The following is a 14,234-nucleotide window of genomic DNA, read 5'->3' on the forward strand; positions in this document are numbered from 1 at the left end:
TGGAGGCTCAGATGAAAGCTAGATATTTGTTTCCAGTGTGATGGCCGTGTATTTTATTCTGTTAGTTTTTCAGTAATTGTTTTAGTTCAGCATCATCAGCAGTATAGTTCCAGTGCTTTAAATATGTGAAGTATAGAGATTTGAATTAGAGATTTGAAGAAAGGCATAATGTGTAGCCTATAATTTTAGAGATTGTGATGGTTCTGATAGGTATACCTGGGGAGGGTTTCAGGGATCAATGCCCCTATGGCTCAGTCTTTGACTAGGCCTCACATATGCAACATTTATGAGGCCTAGTCACAGACCTGGCTGCCAGGGCATTGATCCCTGAAACCCTCTCCAGGTATACCTATCAGAGCCATCACAGTCTCTAAAATTATAGGCTACACATGCCCTTCTTCACATCTCTAGGTGCCTTTTATTGTGGGATAATTTATTTAACCCTTTGACTTTCGCAAGCCCCTTTCTGAAACTGTCATTCTATGTTGCAAAATATTTGAAAAAAAAAAAAAAAATTTTCTTACCAAAATGTTAGGATTATTTTACCGAGTGATTTAAGCTTAAAAATTTTTTTTTGCCATCAGTACTTACCGAGGTATGGAGGCACAAAGTTGGCAGAAAATGAGCGGCGAATGCCGCCCACCCGGTATTCTTTTATTTACTCCAATTCGAAGGTTTCTTGTATTTTCCAATATCTTTCTTTTCTAAGTAATTTATGTGGCCTGTGAGGCCAAAGTAAAGTGCATTGTTCAAATATACACTCATTGTTTACAACACAATAACTGAACAAACATTATCACTATTAGATTGTTTAAAAAACTTGTTTACACAAACAATACAAAACATTGTTTATTACTATAGTTCTATAATATATATACATATGTACAGTCACTGAACACTTGTGGAACTCTTTGAAACATGGGTATATGCAGAGGGGCACTTGACACTCCTCACTCATAAAACGAGTGTCTCTTCATGTTCGTGGGCGTTTTGTGGTATGTCCACATACAAAACACCTCTTCTGAGCACTTTTCTTGAAAGCAGTAGGAGGCAGTTGTATGGGGTAGTGACCACCAGGCCTCAAACGAGATGGCATGTGTTGGTAATTTCGTGGGCGCTGCTCTATTGCAGGCGTTGCTCCTTGGTACTTGAATATTATTTGTCTGATGACTGACAAACAAAATTCACCATATTTTGGTTTGTTGTTGGTCTTCAACTTGTATATGTTATAAGCATTTAGCATGGAAATATCAAGAAGATGGAAAAAAGTTTTATATACCACTTATAACTCTTGCGTACACAATCACCAAGCTCAATCTGCATGTCACATTTGTCCACTAAGTGCATATTGAGGTTGTAGTCCATGACAGCTGCAGGTTTTAGAATGGGTTCATTGGTCTCTCGGTTGTGCCTGCCAGTGTGTGCCATTTTGTTTCGGTGAACTGATGTCAACAATGTGACATCACGTTTGTCATGCCACCGAAATGCCATGATGTCATTGGCAGCAAAGGCCTGCACCTCACCTCTACAAGTGCCAGCATCGAACCTTGGCATATGCTTTCGATTACCACACACTGTGCCTCACACGTCTGTCATGTTCACTTGCAAGAAATCACTGAGTATGGGGCTTGTGTACCAGTTATCAGTATGTAATATATGCCCCTTACCAAGATTAGGAGCATAATACATTTTGATTAGGAACATAATACACCTACCATCCGACTTACGACCTGCTCGACTTACGACGACTCGACTTACGATCGTGTTTTTTATGCCAAATTTCTGGGAAATAAACAAGTGTTTGTGTTGTACACAGTGTTTATCCTAAACCTTACAGTATAAAATACAGTACTAACAACATAAAAAGTAAAGTAAAACATGAAATACCAAAATAAAACAATAAAATGAAGTCATTACAAAAATGTTATGTTGATATTCAGTAGTGAAATTCGACTTGTGTCCATTTCGACTTACGACCGGTTTCTCGGAACCGAGCTCGGTCGTAAGTCGGATGGTAGGTGTATCTGCTAGATATTAGCATTAAATTTTTTTTTTCTATCAGCAGAGAATAAGGAATGAAGAAATTAGAATATATAATAATATGAAAGATATAGTTCAGGGAGCAGTAGTTTTAGTTGGTTTGGTCATTTAGAATGGATGGAGAAAGATAAGATAATCAAGTGGGTGTATAAATTGAGTGTGGAAGGAAGGTGTAGGGAGGTTCCAGGAAGGGCTGGAATGAGAATGTGAAGGAGATTTTCAGTGATTGGAAGTTAAACATTCAACTGGCATGATGAAGGCAATGAAAATAAGTGACTTGGGATTAGATAAGCTGTTGGAGTGTGAATAAGGTAACAGGTATGAAGGGATTCAGGGAATGCATTTAGCAGAACTTGAACTTTTAGAGATGGAAAGTATAGTCCCTGCATGCCAAGGGATGAGCAGAGATGTAATTTGGATGGCTATTGAAATAGTGATGCCCATATATTTCTGACAAGACAACTACAGAATGAATGCCCTTTAAAGGAAGTGTTTCTTGACAAGGAATGTACATACATTCACCAAACCTTCACTGAGTTACATTTTCCTTCTTTTTTCATCAAAGACTGCAAGAAAAGAGCTCTTCAGATCATTAATTCACCACGCACCAACACCACTCCTAACAAAGTTATAGTTCTTCCCAACAGCCAGGTTGCACTGAACGTTTCTAAAGTATACTTTCACAAGCTAACACCAGAGTTGCCATCGCTTTCAGCACTTCAATAAAGGATCTGACCAGGACAAAATCAAAAGCACCACGAACCAGTCAATGCAGGGGTTTACACTATACCCTGTGGAAGCTGCGACAAGATTTATGTAGGTGAAACAGCAAGAAACCTCGACACCCGCCTCAATGAACACATTTACGCATGTAGGATCGATAACTTGAATAACGCCTGTAAACAACACCGAAATTCCACCAATCATCTCATGAAATTCAGGGACGCCCAATAAGTGATCAAAGAAACTAATTTCCATAGACGCAAGTGCCTTGAGTCAGCACTAATCGCTGTTTCGAATACAATTAAACAAAACAAAGGCAGCTTCACCATCTCTGAAGTCTTAGCAAGAATCCTCCTGAACACAGTAAACCCTGCCATCACATAGTCTCTCTTGTTAATACTACACAAAGCACATTACAGAGAGTGAACACTGAAACAGGCTGCCTCTATCCAATCTATATTTAACAAAAAAAGGCACAATACCGTGACTGGAATGATACACAAATAACCCGCACAAATAGCTCCTCTCTTCTATGTGCGGGTTATTTGTGTAACAGTCTATATTTGTCTTACCTATTTTTATGTTACCCAAGTATGTAATAGCTTTTATATCCTTTTACTCATTTACGAGTTAATTGCTCTACCATATTGTATTACTACTACTACTACTACAACTTATGTCACTACTACTACTACTACCTCTAGTATTGCACCTCACTCTGAGCCTATATATACCCTCTGTGTCCATGTATTGTTTGTAACGGCTTGACAAAGCTCCTGGAGAGCGAAACGTTGCCACAATAAAATGTCACATTAGTTGCACTTGTGTCCTTTTACTTTACAAGGAAGTGCTTGTTGCCAGTGAGGAAGGGGGCTGTTGATCCATGGAAATGGGTTTATCCTTCCCTTTCCTAGACTGAACCTGAATGTCTTCCATTCCCCAGGTGCTATATAACAGCCTATGCATTTATCACTTTCCCCCCCTCCCTCCCAATTCAAATAAATAATACAGTGGACCCCCGCATAGCGACCTTAATCCGTGCAAGAGGGCTGGCTGTTATGCGAAATGTTCGGTATGCGAATGAATTTTCCCCATAAGAAATAATGGAAATCAAATTAATCCGTGCAAGACACCCAAAAGTATGAAAAAAAAAATTTTTTACCACATGAAATGTTAATTTTAATACACACAAACTGAAAAAGGCATGCACAATTACATGACACTTACTTTTATTGAAGATCTGGTGATGATTGATGGGATGGGAGGAGGGGAGAGAGAGTGTTAGTGTTTAGAAGGGGAATCCCCTTCCATTAAGACTTGAGGTGTCGAGTCCTTTTCTGGGGTTACTTCCTTTCTTCTTTTAATGCCACTAGGACCAGCTTCAGAGTCACTGGACTTCTTTCGCACAACATATCTGTCCATAGTGGCCTGTACCTCTCGTTCCTTTATGATTTGTCTAAAGTGGTTCACAACATTGTCATTGTAACAGTCACCAGCACGGCTTGCAATAGCTGTGTGAGGGTGATTTTCATCAAAAAAGGTTTGCACTTCAAGCCATTTTGCACACATTTCCTTAATCTTTGTAGTAGGCAATTCCTTCAATTTCTCTCTCCCCTCCTTTGAACCAGTTTCCCCAGGTCTGGCCTCTTGCTCTTGAAGTTGATCTATCAGCTCATCAGTGGTTAGTTCTTCATTGTCCTCCTCCACCAACTCTTCCACATCCTCCCCACTAACCTCCAACCCCAAGGACTTCCCCAATGCCACAATTGATTCCTCAACTGGTATACTCCTCTCAGGGTTAGCCTCAAACCCTTCAAAATCCCTTTTGTCTACACATTCTGGCCACAGTTTCTTCCAAGCAGAGTTCAAGGTCTTCTTAGCCACTCCCTCCCAAGCCTTACCTATAAGGTTTATACAATTGAGGATATTAAAGTGATCTCTCCAAAACTCTCTTAGAGTCAGTTGAGTTTCTGAGGTCACTACAAAGCACCTTTCAAACAGAGCTTTTGTGTACAGTTTTTTGAAGTTTGCAATAACCTGCTGGTCCATGGGCTGCAGGAGAGGAGTGGTATTAGGAGGCAAAAACTTGATGTTAATGAATTTCATGTCCCCATAAAGTCGCTCTGCCACGTCTGTAGGATGACCAGGGGCATTGTCTAACACCAGGAGGCACTTAAGTTCTAATTTCTTTTCAGTTAGGTAATCTTTGACATTGGGGGCAAATGCATGGTGTAACCAGTTATAGAAAAAGTCCCTAGTGACCCATGCCTTACTGTTTGATCTCCACAGCACACACAAATTCTCCTTGAGGACATTCTTTTGCCTGAACGCTCTGGGAGTTTCAGAGTGATACACTAATAAAGGCTTAACTTTGCAATCACCACTAGCATTGGAACACATCAACAAAGTAAGCCTGTCTTTCATAGGCTTATGTCCTGGGAGTGCCTTTTCTTCCTGAGTAATGTAGGTCCTGCTTGGCATTTTCTTCCAAAACAGGCCTGTTTCATCACAATTAAACACTTGTTCAGGTTTCAGTCCTTCAGTTTCTATGTACTCCTTGAATTCCTGCACATATTTTTCAGCCGCTTTGTGGTCCGAACTGGCAGCCTCACCATGCCGTATCACACTATGTATGCCACTACGCTTCTTAAATCTCTCAAACCAACCTTTGCTGGCCTTAAATTCACTCACATCATCACTAGTTGCAGGCCTTTTTTTAATTAAATCCTCATGCAACTTTCTAGCCTTTTCGCTTATGATAGCTTGAGAAACGCTATCTCCTGCTAGCTGTTTTTCATTTATCCACACCAATAAGAGTCTCTCAACATCTTCCATCACTTGCGATCTCTGTTTCGAAAACACAGTTAAACCTTTGGCAAGAACAGCTTCCTTGATTGCCTTTCTGTTGCCCACAATAGTAGAGATGGTTGATTTGGGTTTCTTGTACAATCTGACCAGGTCGGTGATACGCACTCCACTTTCATACTTATCAATGATCTCTTTCTTCATCTCTATTGGAATTCTAACCCTTATTGCTGTAGGGTTGGAACTAGAAGCTTTCTTGGGGCCCATGGTCACTTATTTTCCAGAAACAGCACCGAAAACACTGTAATAATACGAAATATTCCGATTGTATGCTTGAATGTTACCGCGGAGGCTGGCTGGTAAACAATGCCACCGGCGGAACATATGAGGCTGGCTCAGGCCGCACATTGGACACGTCTCGGACGAAGGGCGCTGAGCGGGTTTTTGGGCGGTATGCGAGGCAAAATTTTAGCAATCAAAGCGTCCGGTATGCGGATTGTCCGTTATGCAAGGCGTCCGGTATGCGGGGGTCCACTGTATAATGATGGTTAATGTGTTTATTTTGCTTGGTAGGAGATGTCTGGTGTAATAAAAAAAGTTAGATTTTTTATTCTTTCAGAAAGTTCTCGACTATGAAGTGTGTGGGAGATAAGTATTTCTAATTTTATTAATCTTGCAGTTGCGTCTTGTAGTTATGTAAATTGACTTTTTAAGCACAATTTGTAATATATTTTCTTCCACTTCATGCTTCATTACTATTATTGATTATTGCAGTCTAGCACTTGGTACAAGGCTTAAAGTAACCTCTTTGACAAGAATGTTCTGCTGTAGACTTGAAGAAAACTTTTGGGGTGTTAATTACTGGCAAGGAAAGGTATATTATTTTTTTACATTTGCAAATCAGTATATTGTCTGCCTTTTCTCTAGGTTGGTAATGTCATCGCAGAGCTTCCAGATGAAATCAAGAAAGCCTTTGATTCTTCCAAAACCACTACAGTTTCAGCAGAGAGCTCAGCATTGGGTGTAAAGAAGCAAGAAGATGGTGGAAAGTTTGTTGAGCTCCCTGGAGCCAAGATGGGGGAGGTGGTTGTTCGTTTCCCCCCAGAAGCTAGTGGGTACCTTCACATAGGTCATGCCAAAGCTGCTCTCCTCAATCAGTACTATCAGTTGGCATTTAAGGTAAAAATTACCGTCAGTATTTTGAATGAAAGTTATTAATTGCTTTCATTGATTTTGCTGTTGGTTTCCTCTCCTACTTGTTGGTGTGTTTTTAATTCAGTAATTTTTTCATATACTACATTGACATTTTGTAATTATTTGTCATGTCTTACCTAAAGCTTAGTTTCATCTCATACAACTTGTTCACAACACCTATATTTATAATCGCTTCACCTGGCAGGCATCAGTAGCCTTTTTGAAATCCAGCACTTAATTTTTTATCTGCAGACAATTATTACAGTGGACCCCCAGTTAACGATATTTTTTCACTCCAGAAGTATGTTCAGGTGCCAGTACTGACCGAATTTGTTCCCATAAGGAATATTGTGAAGTAGATTAGTCCATTTCAGACCCCTAAACATACACGTGCAAACGCACTTACATAAATACACTTACATAAATACACTTACATAATTGGTCGCATTCGGAGGTGAGCGTTATGCGGGGATCCACTGTATTAATTTGGTATCACGTTAGGGAAATTTACTTTGTCACATTACTTTCAAAATGCACAGTGCTTTGTCCACCAAGATTGAAGAATAAGTTCAGTATTGTACATGCATGTCTGAAGTAGTTGTAGTAGTAGTAAAAAATTATGGAGTATAGTTCACAAGATGGAGTTTACAAAGGTGAGGGCATTTGTAATTTTGGGAACCTTGTACACAGTATTTTATGGAAGATTATAATTAAGTTTTTTTAATAATTGTGATTGTTACAAGAACATAATTACCTGATAATAATATAAATTATAATGTTACTAATACTAATCTGTAGTGTTGGCATGCCTCTGGCAAAACACTGATGGAGTGAATGATGATAGAAGTGTTTCTTCTTTTTTGGATCACCCTGCCTTGGTGGGAAACAGCCAACTTGTTAATAAAAAAATACTAATCAGGTTTGAAAGAAGGTATGCTATACAGGTAATATGAAGTTAACATGGTGCAGGTATGTATAATTTTACAATTGATTCAAATTTGTTAATATTTTACATAAATATATTATTATTAGCATTTACAGTATTATAATAAGCATATACTGTAAGCCAGCAGGGGAGTGGTTAACAACAAGTGGCAGCTGTGGTGGATAGATAATGGGTTGTTTTGCCGTGATTGTAACAACAGTGAGTAGTTCAACTGCCAAAAGACTTTATCCATTGTTCCCAAATCTATTGACCTAGTGGATTTTGTTTTGCAATTCTGAAGTCTGTTAAAAGGAGGTCCATTCAATGAAGGGTTTTCTTAGTTGTATCGCTGCTTCTGCTGCTGTGTTATTCACCACATTCACTGTATAACTTGTCTTCTTTCTTTTCTCACACAGCAGGGTTTTTCTTTTATCAAATTAAAACAAACAGTAGAATTTCTTAGAAAATGTTTAGAATACTAATGGAGACAGAATAAGGGAAGAAGAATATTTGACAGTGTCATCTTGTTAAGAATGTAGAGAAGTGGTTGGTAAATATTGTTGCACTTTGTATGGTGAGTTATGCATTTTATGCTATTTTTTATAGACTAAATATATATCTTTTTCAGGGAAAACTAATAATGAGATTTGATGACACCAACCCTGAGAAGGAGAAATTGGACTATGAGAAAGTTATTCTGGAGGATTTGAAATTACTGGACATTAAGCCAGAGACATTCACTCATACTTCAGATCATTTTTCAATTATGATGGACATGTGTGAGCAACTCATCAGGCAAGGTTTGGCATATTGTGATGATACTGATGGTGAGACCATGAAGAAGGAGCGTGAAGAGAGGAAGGAGAGTAAAAATTATAACAACACTGTAGAGAAGAATCTCTCCATGTGGGAAGAGATGAAGAAGGGAACAGATTATGGTGTAACTTGCTGTGTGAGGGCCAAGATTGACATGAAGAGTGACAATGGATGTATGCGTGATCCTACAATCTATCGCTGTAAGAATGAGACTCATGTGAGGACAGGCAACAAGTACAAGGTATATCCAACGTATGACTTTGCCTGTCCTATTGTAGACAGTGTAGAAGGGGTTACTCATGCTTTGAGAACAACAGAGTATCATGATCGTGATGATCAATATTACTGGTTCATAGAGAAGCTGGGGCTAAGGAGCGTGCACATCTATGAGTATTCCCGACTGAACATGAACAATACTGTTCTGTCCAAGCGCAAACTTACTTGGTTTGTTGATGAAGGGCTTGTTGATGGATGGGATGATCCACGTTTCCCTACTGTCCGGGGTATATTGCGGCGTGGTATGACTGTGGAAGGACTTAAAGATTTTATTGTTGCACAAGGTTCATCTCGTTCTGTAGTGAACATGGAGTGGGACAAAATTTGGGCTTTCAATAAGAAGGTGATTGATCGCTATGCCCCTCGTTACACAGCACTTCAAGGTGAGTTGGTGCCTGTTCATGTTGTTGGTGTTAATGAGGAAGCCACCAGTGCCCAGAAGCACCCAAAAGATTTATCTATTGGTATGAAAACTGTGTGGATTGGGCCCAAGGTCTTGATTGAGGCTGCAGATGCTGCTGAATTGAAGGAAGGACAGAATGCTACTTTCATCAATTGGGGAAATATCATGATAAAGAAAATAAACAAGAGCAATGGAAAAATAGTGTCTGTTGATGCTGAGCCCAACCTTGAGGATAAAGATTACAAAAAAACACTGAAGCTCACTTGGCTTGCAGACACTGAGAAAGCTCCCACCACACCAGTTGTGTGTGTGTACTTTGACCATCTTATTAGTAAGAGTGTACTTGGAAAAGAGGAAAATTTCAAAGACTTTATTGGACACAATACTCGTGCTGAAGTAAAAATGGTAGGTGATACTGAGTTGCAAAATCTGGTTTCTGGAGATATTATACAGCTGCAGAGGAAGGGTTTTTTCAGGGTGGATGAGGTGTACAAGCCAGTAAGTCTGAGCAGCTGTCGAGAAAGTCCAGTTGTACTCTTCTCCATCCCAGATGGTCATTCCAAGGATATGCAAACTGCATCTTCCATCAGGAAATTGGCAGGCATGAGTGAGAAAGAGAAAGCCAAGAGTGCTCAAGGCAAAAAGGCAGAAAAAAGTCCTCAGGAGGAAATAAAATCTAGTGTTGGAGCATCTGGTACATCAGTGGGGAAGAATTTATTAGTTTCTATTAAAGACCAGGGTGATAAAATTAGACAGTTGAAGAACAGCAAGGCAGACAAGAATGTTGTAATGGCTGAAGTGGAAATTTTAAAGCAAATGAAAAAGGACTTTCAAGATGCAACTGGAATTGAATGGAAGCCAGATTTAGCCATTCCTTCTAATGCACCTGTTCTGGCAACTACTCCAACAGTGACTGTTGCAGGAAAGAATGCTGTTGAGATACATTCTCAGATTAAAGCTCAAGGTGACATAGTTCGGAACTTGAAAGCCAGCAAGGCTGACAAAGACATCATCAAACAAGCAGTTGATGCTCTTTTGGAGCTGAAGAAAGAGTTCAAGAAAGTTACAAATGTTGAGTGGAAACCTGACATTGACTTACAAGTATCAACATCTGATGCTGCTGCCCCAGCATGTCCTGCTACTTCTGTTGTGACTGGAAATTTACCTCTTGATCTTCATAATAAAATTAAGGAACAAGGTGACAAAGTAAGGAATTTGAAGGCCAATAAAGCAGATAAGGATGCTGTGAAGCTGGAAGTTGATAAACTTTTATCACTGAAGAAAGAGTTTAAAGAAAATACTAGTACTGAATGGAAACCTGATATTGACATTACACAGTTCAGTGACTCAAAATGTGATGGAGTTATAGCTAGTAATGATAGTTCAGGCACACATGCTAAAGCCATTGAGCTGCATATGCAGATACAGAAACAAGGGGATATTGTGAGATCATTAAAGGCAAACAAAGCTGACAAAGATAGTATTAAACAAGCAGTTGATATGCTCTTGTCCTTTAAAAAACTGTTCCATGAATGCACAAATATTGAATGGAAGCCTGGTATGGATCTTTCAATACTTTCTGATGTTTCAAGTGGCATTGTGACTACACCTGCTAGCACTGAAGGAAGTGTTGGAACCAAACCTAAAACTATGGAGAGTAAGAAGCCAAATGATAAATCTATGAAAGAGACTAAAAAGCCAATGGAAAGATCTGTAGAGAGTGAGGTACAAGCAGCTGCAAAACAAGATGGAAACTTGAAGAAGCAGACAAGGTTGGGTCTAGAGGTGAAGAAGGAAGAGAATCTTGCTGAATGGTACTCACAGGTGATAACCAAGTCTGAGATGATTGAATACTACAATGTATCAGGCTGCTATATCCTCAGACCTTGGTCTTATGCAATATGGGATTATATTAAGGAATTCTTGGATAAAAAAATTAAGTCCTTAGGTGTTGAAAATTCATATTTCCCCATATTTGTTGCTCGGGAAGCTCTGGAGAAAGAAAAGACGCACATTGCAGACTTCTCTCCAGAAGTTGCCTGGGTAACAAGATCAGGATCAAGTGAGATGGCAGAGCCTGTTGCTATTCGTCCTACATCAGAAACTGTGATGTACCCTGCTGTTGCAAAGTGGGTACAATCGCACCGAGACTTGCCATTGAAACTTAACCAGTGGAACAATGTTGTGCGTTGGGAGTTCAAACAGCCTACACCATTCTTGAGAACACGTGAATTTTTGTGGCAAGAAGGACACACTGCTTTTGCCACTAAGGAAGAAGCTGAGGAAGAAGTATATCAGATACTTGAATTTTATGGCCAAGTGTATGAAGAACTCTTGGCTGTTCCAGTTGTTAAAGGCAAGAAAACTGAGAAAGAGAAGTTTGCAGGTGCTGATTTTACAACTACTACAGAGGCTTTTGTATCTGCAAGTGGTCGTGGCATTCAGGGAGCAACATCTCATCATTTGGGACAGAACTTTTCAAAAATGTTTGAAATTGTTTTTGAAGATCCAGAAACTCAACAAAAACAATACTGCTTCCAGAACAGCTGGGGACTAACAACAAGAACCATTGGAGTAATGATAATGGTTCATGGTGATGACAAAGGACTTGTATTGCCTCCACGGGTTGCCTCTGTGCAGGCAATTATTATGCCAGTTGGAATTACTGCCAAATCATCAGAGCAAGACAAATTAAACCTCATAGTGGCTTGTAATAAATTAGCTACCGACTTAACTGCTGCTGGAGTGCGAGCTCGTTGTGATCTACGTGACAATGTTACACCTGCTTGGAAGTTCAATCACTGGGAGTTGAAAGGTGTCCCCTTAAGATTAGAGCTCGGACCCCGTGAAGTTGCTTCAAATCAGGTATTTGCTGTGCGTCGAGACACTGCAGAAAAACAAGCCTTAAACCGATCTGCTGTTGGGGTGGAGACTAAAGCTCTACTGGACAACATTCATGCCAGCCTATTATCAAAAGCACGTACAGACCTCGAGTCACACAAAATAAAAGTAAACACCTGGAATGATTTCACCAGCAACCTAGACAAGGGCAACATCCTCTTAGCTCCATTCTGTGGTAAAGAAGAATGTGAAGATGCCATCAAGAAGGACTCTGCCCGTGAAGAAACTGAGCCAGGAGCACCATCTATGGGGGCAAAAGGCTTGTGTATTCCTTTTGAACAGCCTGGGGAGGTGAATGGTCTCTCATGTATTCATCCATCCTGCAAGACCACACCTTTGTTCTACACACTTTTTGGTCGCTCGTACTAAACTACAGGATAACAACTTTTGTTTACCGTAACCCTTAAACTGTCCAAACAGATCTACGTTCACATGCGTAGTGCTCCAAAAGTAGATCTACATTTTTTTACATATTTTCAAATGTAACAAAAAAAAAAAAACATAGATCAAAGTTTTTTTACACGTTTTCAAATGTAAAAAAAAAAAAGTACTTTTTTTACATACTTTCAAATGTTGAAAAAACGTAGATCTACATTTGGACAGTTTAAGGGTTAAACTGTCCAAACGTAGATCTACGTTCGCACGCGTAGCACTCCGAACGTAGATCTACTTCCAATTTTACATTGTTTTTTATGTAAAAAAACGTAGATCTATGTTCGGCGCACTACGCATGCAAACGTAGATCTATGTTTAGACAGTATAAGGGTTAAGCACTTCACACTTACTGTACTGATCATATTTAGCATGAAACCTACAAGATGATTTGTAATGCAAAAAAAGTTTTTATTGTTTGACACAAATTGTTATTTTCAACTCAAGATTTATCTAAAAATATCAAAATAATATTTGTTATATTATACTGTAATAAAGCAAATAGGAGCTAAATAATTTGTATTTTTATAACATAGCTGTAGCTACTATAAACTTGAGCATTTGATCCCATGGCTCATTGAAGGAGCTCTTGATCAAAGAAATTTGACTTCTTGTTCCTTCCTTGGATTGAATCTAAATACACTGCAACCCTCCCTGCTGCATGTGGCCTCATTAGTAAAGAAATTTACCCCTTTTAGGAAATCCAGCTGTATGACCCTTGTGGATTTAGTACTTAGTTTTTATATTAATTTAGGAAATCCAGCTCAGACAGAGCCCTGTTGTACCTTCTCTGGGTTGTGCTGTGGTGGTCATGTCACTCTACCTAATGGAAATTGAATTGTCTTATGGTATGTCAGGTTACTTCTCAGTGAGACATAAGGTGGCCATCTGGCAGACACTGATGATCGAATTAGGGAGTGGCAACTGTGTGTGACTCATGGCATTCTTGCCCACTGCCATTACAAGCTAAAAGGCTGTATGATCCTTGTGGGTTTAGCACTTATTATATAAGAAGAAAAGCTAAAAGATGGTTGATCACTTTAAGCTGTTGTCTGAGCAGGTGGTTTTGCTAAGCCTTGTTCGGTCATTTCTGGAGGTGCCATCCTGGCGGTGTACACCACCCTGTCACAGTGGAGGTGACCATAGTTCAGGGTGGGTATGTGGTTTCTTTTTCTTTATTCTCGCAGCTGCTTTCCCTTTAATTTTACCCTATGTTAACCGAGTCACAGGTTTATTCCTGGATCCCACGTGACTGACTCCTTACGAACTCCATCATGGCTGTGGTCCCTCAGGATGTGGAATCACTTCTAATAATTGTTTAAACCAGTTACTGGGGATCTATCTGCCCTCTCTGGTACCTGTGACCCCTGCATGACCTTCATTAAGAAATTGTCTGCATCTATGATGCAATGTGAATTCATGGATCCTTTGTGTGTCAAAGGGCAAAGTTGTTCAAAGCTACCTGCAGAGACAAGAGACATCACTGACGTAGCTCACTCATTTCCGTTCCAGGCTACTCAGTCTTAAAACATTTCCCACAAAAGGAAATATTCCAAATGCAAGCAATGAATCTAGATTTATCTGAATTATTATATTCTATCACAAGATAGAATGGACATCTACTTCCACCCTCTAAAATGTAGGATGCTCATTGTCAGAGTCTGTGATGTAGACTAAGTTGATAACCCAGTGCATCTCCACATCACTGGCAGGACCCCG

General features: G+C 39.6%; 1 protein-coding gene across 5 annotated transcripts in view; it reads left to right on the forward strand.

The window, feature by feature from the left end:
- GluProRS (Glutamyl-prolyl-tRNA synthetase) overlaps window positions 1–13,031 on the forward strand; it is a 105,789-nt gene extending 92,758 nt beyond the window's left edge. For all 5 annotated transcript variants that reach the window (XM_070099950.1, XM_070099951.1, XM_070099952.1 and 2 more), the window contains 2 exons: window positions 6,496–6,747; window positions 8,316–13,031. In XM_070099950.1, the coding sequence (XP_069956051.1) occupies window positions 6,496–6,747; window positions 8,316–12,452 (4,389 nt within the window). In that variant the 3' untranslated portion in view covers window positions 12,453–13,031. The remainder of the gene's footprint in view (window positions 1–6,495; window positions 6,748–8,315) is intronic.
- The last annotated feature ends 1,203 nt before the right edge of the window (window positions 13,032–14,234 follow it).

Source organism: Cherax quadricarinatus, chromosome 70, assembly GCF_038502225.1.
Source record: "Cherax quadricarinatus isolate ZL_2023a chromosome 70, ASM3850222v1, whole genome shotgun sequence".
Classification (NCBI taxonomy): Eukaryota; Metazoa; Arthropoda; class Malacostraca; order Decapoda; family Parastacidae; genus Cherax; species Cherax quadricarinatus.